General features: G+C 34.2%; 1 protein-coding gene across 1 annotated transcript; it reads right to left on the bottom strand.

Moving 5' to 3' along the window:
* Nucleotides 1–2,108: 2,108 nt before the first annotated feature.
* On the bottom strand, nucleotides 2,109–3,544 carry LOC149159634 (putative xyloglucan galactosyltransferase GT11). Its single transcript, XM_089434371.1, has one exon. It carries the CDS (start codon nucleotides 3,542–3,544, stop codon nucleotides 2,192–2,194), a length of 1,353 nt encoding a protein of 450 aa, XP_089290497.1. The 3' UTR covers nucleotides 2,109–2,191.
* Nucleotides 3,545–8,731: the final 5,187 nt, after the last annotated feature.

Here is an 8,731-nt window from a genome sequence, read left to right as displayed (position 1 = left end):
AAAACCCTGCAATTAAAACATGAAATCTTATAGAAACAATGATATCTTATACTATAGAAACAATGATAGGGATACTATGCAGCTGAAGAATTTGTATTTAAATGGCATGGATATGAGTTGTTTCGTGTGAACGCTGGCAAAATAATGTTTAATTAATTTGACTTTTAATATAATATTGCGTCATGAATATGCGAATCTTTCAACTTGATATTTGGTGATGAATATAATAAGTATTTTCACATAATTTTAACGTTGTCATACAATTATTTAATTGAGAAAGTGACACATTATTAATGAATAAGTAAAATGAAATTATTGAAGTATTTTAATTTATATATATGTATGGAGTCATCTAATGACGTGGAGAAATTGTTTGGACGGCCAAAAGTAGCTGGAATCTGAGCAAAAAAATTTCAAAAAATCTTGTAGAGACGGTGTTTGAATCATGTTTTTAATGGTGGAAATGGATTCAACACCATCAAAAAAGTCTAGGACATTTAAAATTTTGAAGTTTAACAACTATAAATTGGATTTACAAAAATCCTTGCCGGATTTTCTCTAAATATGACCGAAATTTCCATAACTTTACAGCCAACTCTCTGCCTCATTAGACTATGCATCAGACTATGCATCAGATATGGAGTATGTTTTAAAATTGTTTTTACTTAGTTAAAAGAGAAGATTTTTTTGGACAAGGAAATAAGTTAATGATCTAAGATCTAGAGACATCCAATAGAAGTGAAAACTTATCTTTTAGTCTTTCATGAACCACCAACAAGTAATTATAGGTGGTATGATTTTGCTTAAATATTACCAAATAATAACTGATAATAATTATCTTTACTATTAATTTAACAATTAAATTATGATAAATTTTCTAGCTATTTAAAAAAAAATATACACTTATAAAATTAAATTAAGCATTAAATACTATTAATTTGACAATATAAAATAAACATATTAATATTTTAAAAAATATTGTATAATAGTTATACGCTCATATTGTATAATAAACCCGATAAAATTTTTAACTACCCAATTTCAATGTTGTGATTCCGTTATCTAGTTAACAAAGTTGGCTCATTACGTGTTACTGACGAATACTATGTGAAACAAATTTAACATTGTGACCCGATTATGTAGTTGGCATCGCCGGATGTTACTAATTTGACATTATTAACAAATAGCTTGTTTAGTCAAAAACAAATTATAACCATAAATTGTATCCTTGGGTTGACAGTTAGTTATATAATTGTTTTTATTTATTTTAATTTATATATATATTATCAATTTTATTAGAAATTGGGTAGGATTGATTAGAACCACAAATTCGAGTTTTGTAATTTATATAATTCAAGTGTTTTTATTCAAAATATATTTTAAACAATAAAGAATAACAATTTACTTAAAATTATATAATCTAAACCTTAATAAAATAAGCAAAAACTGTATTATTCAAATCTTAATAAAATAACCAAATCCAAAAACATAAAAAAAAATTGGACAAAACCTTTGTTTCTTTATGAAGTATATATGTATATTTATCAACATATTTATAAATTTATGAAATGTAAATTAGAGAGTTTTTATAAGATTTAATTTTTATTATTCAATTTTAGGTTCAAATATTGTAATCAAAACTAAAGTTTAGAAAATTTAAACAAAGCCTTTGTTTCTTTATAAAGTATATATGTATATTTATGAATATGTTTATAAATTTAGGAAAAGTAAATTAGTAAATTTGTATAAAATTTAATTTTCATTATTAATTTTAAGTTCAAATATTATAAGAAAAGTCAAGGAAAAAAAAACCATATGCGTTGATCCTGCGATCACGGCCATCCTCATTGCGTTGAATCTCTCCCAAATTTATCTATTTGTTTAAAAAAAAATTATATTTTCATAATGTTTAAGGTATGTCTAAAAGTTATTTGAGTCATGAGGTTTATTTTACAGTGGAGTATGATATGTAAATATGTAAAATTGTTAGTAATCAAAATTGAAATTTGTTATATTTCTTTAAATAAAAATTCAAAAAAAAATATTAAATTGTAAACTTTATCTCAATTATAAACCTAAGAAATATTTCAAAATTCTTTACAAATTGGATAGACAACAGCAAGATGGCCGCTGCGATCCGTCCCAGGACATTTGCAATCGAAATAAGTTCAACAATTTGGAAATTATACTCCTATGCTTTTAGTGCTCCGCCCTCTTTCTTCCGCTGCTCAGAAATCCGACGAATAACCCTCTCCACGCTAATGTCGAACGCATCTCGGACCGATTCCGCCGCCTCTGAATTGCCCGTCGATGACTTCCTCATGTAAATGACACGCGGAATTAAGCTGACTACGTTCTCCTGCATCTGCCTCACCCGCTCCAAACTCAAACCTCTCAGCACGCGCTCCACCACGGACGCGTCGGCGACAACGTCATCCTCTGGAATGTACACAGAATAGCCCCCACCCTTTTCCTCCCCACCGGTCGGCAGATGCCACATATACTGTGTATACGCCGAGTCCCTGTGGAAGAACACCGGAATGCACCCCGCTATGATGGCGTCGAACGTTGACCGGCGCGTCGGTGTGTCACCGCGGGGCTGCAAGCAGAAGACCGACTCCATAAACGCCCGTATCACTGGCTCCGCCTCATGGTTGCAGCGAGCAGCCGCGCAGTCCAGCAGCCGGCAGCTGCGCAGCGACCGGGCGCAGAGACGCATGAGCAAGCTGCGGAAGCCGCCGTCGTTCACGTAGGGGCGAACCGAACCGGCAAAGGCGAAAAGGCGAGTCCGCGTCGATGCCCGCACGCGGCTCGTCCATTCCTCGATTTCACGGCCCGGAGACGGGTGAAACGAAGTCGGGTAAGGAACGGCCTGCTCGGTACGCTGCCACGGGCGTTGTTCGATCATGAGCACAGTCATGTTGGTAACTCCAGGGAGCTCCAGCATGCCGGTTCCCCACCCGGGGTTATCGACAAAGTCCCAGGCCGTGCGGCCCATCACCATGAAATGATCTCTCCCTTCCCGCCGCCTCCACTCTCGTCTCCTTCTCAGCAACGACATGAGCCCCACGCCATGCGGGGCCTCTCTTTCTCGCTCCCGCTCTTTGCCTGAATACAGATATCTGAGCGCGTCTAGGCCGGCATAATAGGGAACAAACACAGCGTCGGACTGAGTCGGGTCGGGCGTTAAGCAGCGGTACTGTTGCATCCTGGCGTGGAATATGATCTCCAGCATGTAAAAATCCGTGTCGAACCACCCGTCGCCGAGGGAGCTGTTATACGGCTGCCCGAAGCCGCCATTCGCCACTCGCGGGCATATGTTGAGCCATTTTGCGAGCCCAAACTCGCACAGTTTCAAGACATCTGTGTTGAATTTCTCGGGCAATTCGTACATGAAAATCCTTCGACCTCTGCAACTGTCCTCAACGAGGCTCTCCGAGAAATCGTGTGCCGAGTATTGTGAACCGAGAGGCGTCAATAGCGTGACTAAAGTCAACAGCCCCAAGATTGGCGTCGACAGCAAGAACAAGTGTGCGTACCCCATTTTACCCGTCGGCTTCTCTCTGCATGATATTGGGATTTCGAATTCATAGAATTTATATAGAAAAGAAAGGCGAAGGGATCCCCGGATCATTTAGAAAATTTTGCTTGCTTTGTATTTTGTTAAGAATATTTAAATCTGATGACAACGGGAGAAAGGGAATCCCGTCGGGCGGTTCACGTTCCGCGATTGTTATTGGGTTTGAATGACGTAGAGGGTGGTCTTTGAAAGGTGCCGGGCATCTCGTTACCAAAAAAATTATGACGTTGTTTTGTTGTATTAGGGAGGCTAATTATTAAGGAATCCATCCCTCAGAAGATTGGGTTGGATAGCTAGTTCTAGCTACCATTCCTATGCCCATCGTCCTCACAAGTTACGTTGATTTTTGGACGTTCAATGTGGAATTATGCTAATGTAGTTGGTCAAGTTTGTCTGCATGTTATTCGAATAACAACCAATCAAAGAATTATAATCAAGTTCACCATGAGCATTGCGTGTGGAATCTTTGTTTGGGATACCAATTTTCTATGAGTTTCACTTATGGATTTATGTTGGGTGACGTAGGGTTGAATATTGTCTCTAGTTACATCAAAATTTTAAATGAAATCGATTATAGTCAATTTCCTTAAATACCGTGTCAAATGGTGTTAATGGAAATAACATTGATTGATTCATAACAATGGTGTTAATGGAAATAAGATTGATTGATTTATAACAAATTTCCTGAAACACTGTCAAATGGTGTTAATGAAAACAAGATTGATTTCAAAGTAAGTGTTATTATAACGATACTTTGTTATGCTTATCAGATTATGGATATAACAGTCATATATTTATGTATGCATTAATTATGGACATAGGGTGATATCTATTTTCAGCGTTAGAGAATGATATTTAAAAAGTTAAACTAATTAATTTATTTTTTTTTTCTAATTTTTATGATAACGAAGGATAGTTAAAAAGATTAATTTAGGTCAAAATAATGTTAAGATTTTTTTTTAAAGACAATTATCAAAATTAGCTAAGTCCGAGTAAATTGTCAAGAAAACAAATGTTGTGAGAGATTGGTAAATTCTCATAATTTGAGCTTTTTTATTAAGAAAAGAATTTAGTGTTGGTACTTGAAAGATTGGTAAATTACAATTTGGGTTTTTATTAACAAAAATTTTTAGTAATAAGCAAGGTGATAAACAATTTATTATATAGTTTTTATAATAGTAATTTTGATGAAAATGACAATTTTAACAATAAAAATATACGAGAAAACATTGGCCTTACTTTTTAAATTATGTTTTTAAATTTCAAAAACATCAAATAAATCTATACTATAAAAAAACACAACGTATAAAAGAAATTACTCATCATCCATGTTTTCTATATAGAAATAATAATAATTTCTTACTAAATACATCTATGAAAATGATTTCTTACTAAATACATCTAAGTTTGTGCGTTCAAAAAATCCTTAATGCTATTTTGATCTTTTCGTTTTGCATTCCATGACCTGTCTAAAAGTACTTATTTAATTACTTCATTTGAAAGTGTCCTCAGGATTAAGTAGTTTCCGCAATATGATAATATTACCTTTTAAATTAAAATTCACTTAAAATTTCCACTCCCTACCCCATATTGACTTCATTTCTTTTATGTATCCTCTAATAGGGACACTGTATTTTTTCCCATAAGATACACCTAGCTTTCTATAAGCCAAAAATATGACTAAAGTTTGAAATAAACAAATTATTTTTTTAATGGAGCTCCATTGTGTGGCTAGGGTTTGCTTAGTTCTCACTCACAAGCATGTCTTTGTGACTTTGGGAAGTCTATGGGGAGAAAATTTGCACAGATCCTTTTCTTTAGTTGCCAATATGGCCAATGATTACAAATATGGATATTTTTCCTAATGGTAATATGGTCAAACTTCTTTTAACAATATTGTAAAGAAAGTTCCTCATTCTCCTCTTCTCCTCATTCATGAAGCTCCTGTAATCACTACTCCCATAGTGGAAGATGCTTTTTTCCAGGAGGCCTTCTATTGCTCAAATGGGCTTACTTGTTATTGTAATGGATAATGACCTCATTTAGTTGATTTTCATAAATGGATTTTATTCACTTGGAAACCTCAGTTAAAATAAGAGGTCTTTATTTACTCCTATGAAAAGGGTTACTTCATTGTTGAGTTTTATCTTGTTGAAGATATAGATTTGATTTTAAACTCGAATCCTTGGTTTGGAGAAACTTTGGTTTATGTATGAAACTTTGGACTCCTTCCTTCGATATTCTCTCTCCTTGGCTCTTGTATGAGTTATACTTCCAAATCTACCTTTGAATTTATGGGTTTCTAACTCTCTTTAAGCCATTGGCAAAGCTCTTGGAAGATATGTAATAGAAGTACTAAAACAAAGAGAGGAGCACCACTACATATTCTCACATATGTGTTGATATGGACTTCAACAAATGGTTTGCAACAGATATAATTTATAAGGCAAGAACTACTATAGGACCCAAAAAATAGATTATGAACATGTTTCTTTTCATTGTATATCATGCTCTGAAATAAGGCACCTAGTGAAAAATTTCCGAAAAGGATCAAGGATAGTTAAGAAGCAACAACAAAATACAACCTGGTGGATTGGAGCCAAGGACGAGTATCAATTAATTTCAAGGAAGATCTGCCTAAACTAGGGCCTCTTATCGAATTAAAAAAATTATTTAAAGAATAATTTAAGAATACCTTAGTGGAAATATAGTAGTCAATGGATATTCTCTCACATGAAAACCTTTCATCTAAGAAATAATTGACATAACAAGGCTCAGTGTAATCTCAAAATGTATAACATCTTAAGGAAAGTTGGGAAAATTAGGCTAAAAAAAATGAGATTTAAAGTAAGTAGAACTGCTAGATATAGGCAAATTAGGAAATGTGACAACAACAAAGACAAAAAAAAATTGGAAAAAAATGGTAAAGAAAAAAATGCCCTTCATTGGCATAATTAATGGTGGCAAGTAGTCTTCAGAGACTCCATGTTAGTCATTCAACAATTAACCAAAGAAAAGAAGAAAATTGGATGTGAGTCCCCTACCCTCACTCAACGAATTCTCACCTCCACGTCCTTGTTTGATCATCCAAAATTATTTCGCGTGTTTAGGATTTTAATTATGAGCCTGATTTGTTGAAAAAAAGGGTGTAACCCTGTGTCAGGGTAGAATCGAATTAGATCACAGGCTTAGAGTTACCCCAATCCCTTAGTTATGTTGGTTCTACAATGATATATATAGACTAGTTGGGGATTGGACCCCATCCACTTGCCTCATAAGTTCAGAACTCTTACGTGAAATCACTCCTCATTTAAATGGCAATCTAATGATCTATTTCGCTCACATAGGAAGTGGTTTACCATCTTCTCTCCTCAAGATTTGATGGGCCTCGTTTTCCAATGGCTCCTCCTTCTTTGGCCATGTTACGACATGAATCGACCAAGGTGTCTTTATTTAATCACCAAGTGGCAGAGATACTTACCTATTCTCCATAGTGAATGTCTTGTCTATTTATGCTACTCTTTGTGAGATTTTCAGTAGATCACCTTGGCATGGTGATCAATTTATTGTGAAGGGATATGGAATTAATTTTCTCATTGTGGTACATCTCACCAACATTGATTTTCTGTCCCATCGATATAATGGAGATGGCTATGGATTATATGCTACATCCCAACTTGTGGTATGGTCTTGAATCTGGTTATATATTGATCCTCTTGGCCTCACAATTAACTCAACAAAATTATTCATGCATTGACAAGAAGAGAGTTGTCAATAGAATTTTAAAGATTTTGGTGCTATGTTTCTCTTCAAAGAGGGTGAATAATCCTGCTTCTCCTAAGAATGTTAATGCTGGCATGGTGCTCGATAGGCTCTTGGATGCTTCTCAAGCATTGTTTGCTTCCATCCAAAAATTAGAATATATGGTATAAAGGTAGTGTTGCTTCTTTCAACTCTTTTTGGAGGCTAAACTTCTTTTCCATCACTTTGATATAGAGAATTCTCTTGAAATTTTGAGGGAAAATTCCATTCCCTCTATTTGTGCGTGTTTGAATTGGAATTCAATAGGAATGTTAGAGAAAGGCAGTGGTTGGGAGGTCCTAGTTCCAAATATGCTATGGAAAAAAGAGAACCCGATGCTCCAAGGGGTAGAAGCTAATGGCCAAGGTCATTGCTGAGTTTCATGGTATGAAATGTTGGATAGTGTCTTGCAGAATGTAATTTGATGTTGTTTAATTCTCTGGTTTTTCATGATAGTTTGCAAATTTTGTTATATCCTTGGGTCTTTCTACTGTATCTACAATGGTAATATCTTTATATTAAGAAGGATGTACAATCTTAGTACTAGCAAGAATTTTGTCTGGTTTGACGAAGCAAACATTTTTGTATCTGAATATCTATGTAAAGGTTCTAGTCCTAGTTCAAACTTTTATTAATACAAATACCCTTACTCATTCCTTAAAAAAAATATGGCAACAAGTAGTTGGGCTCATAATCCAACTTAGTCATGCAATTTTTTTGTTCTTTGTTGTGTCAACATTTAGTTAGAATTTACTCATGTAAGAAATATATGGATGGAGTTTTTGTGGTTGTAAGTATTTTAAGTTTTTTTTCAAACAAGGAAATACCAATTTTGCATAAAACTCAAGGCTAATAATACCATTTTCTTTATGTTCTTGCCACATATTTTTGCTTAATACAATTACTAGTTATTGTTTAAAAAACAAAAAACCTTATTTTTTCATGGCCTCTTTTTTTTTTCTTTTGTAAATATTTATTTTTGGAAGACACGATATCTACACATGGCTATTCAAATTTGTACAAATGAAGCAACCAAATGTCAGCATTCAGTTCTCAATGATTGTAAATAATTCAAAAATGGCCTTTTGTCTTTAAAGGTTGGAATGCAATAACAAAATGACTAAGTATATTTTCAAGACAATTTACTTTCAAGGTTAAGACTACATGTTTCAAGAACCCATTTAATACTAAGGGTAAATGTACTCATGCAAGGTTTACAAACTTAAATTAAGAGGAAATTTGTTAGCCTACCGTCTCCTTCAAATGCTTAATTATAAAAGCAATTCCAATTTTGATTTGAACTTACTAGATTTGAATCAAAATTAAAATATGCAGAGGTGGATAGATGAA

This window comes from Pinus tabuliformis, chromosome 5_2 (genome assembly GCF_031772625.1).
Source record: "Pinus tabuliformis cultivar Carrire ecotype Pingquan chromosome 5_2, CPIR1, whole genome shotgun sequence".
Taxonomy (NCBI): domain Eukaryota; kingdom Viridiplantae; phylum Streptophyta; class Pinopsida; order Pinales; family Pinaceae; genus Pinus; species Pinus tabuliformis.
This window is presented reverse-complemented; position numbering and strand designations above follow the sequence as displayed.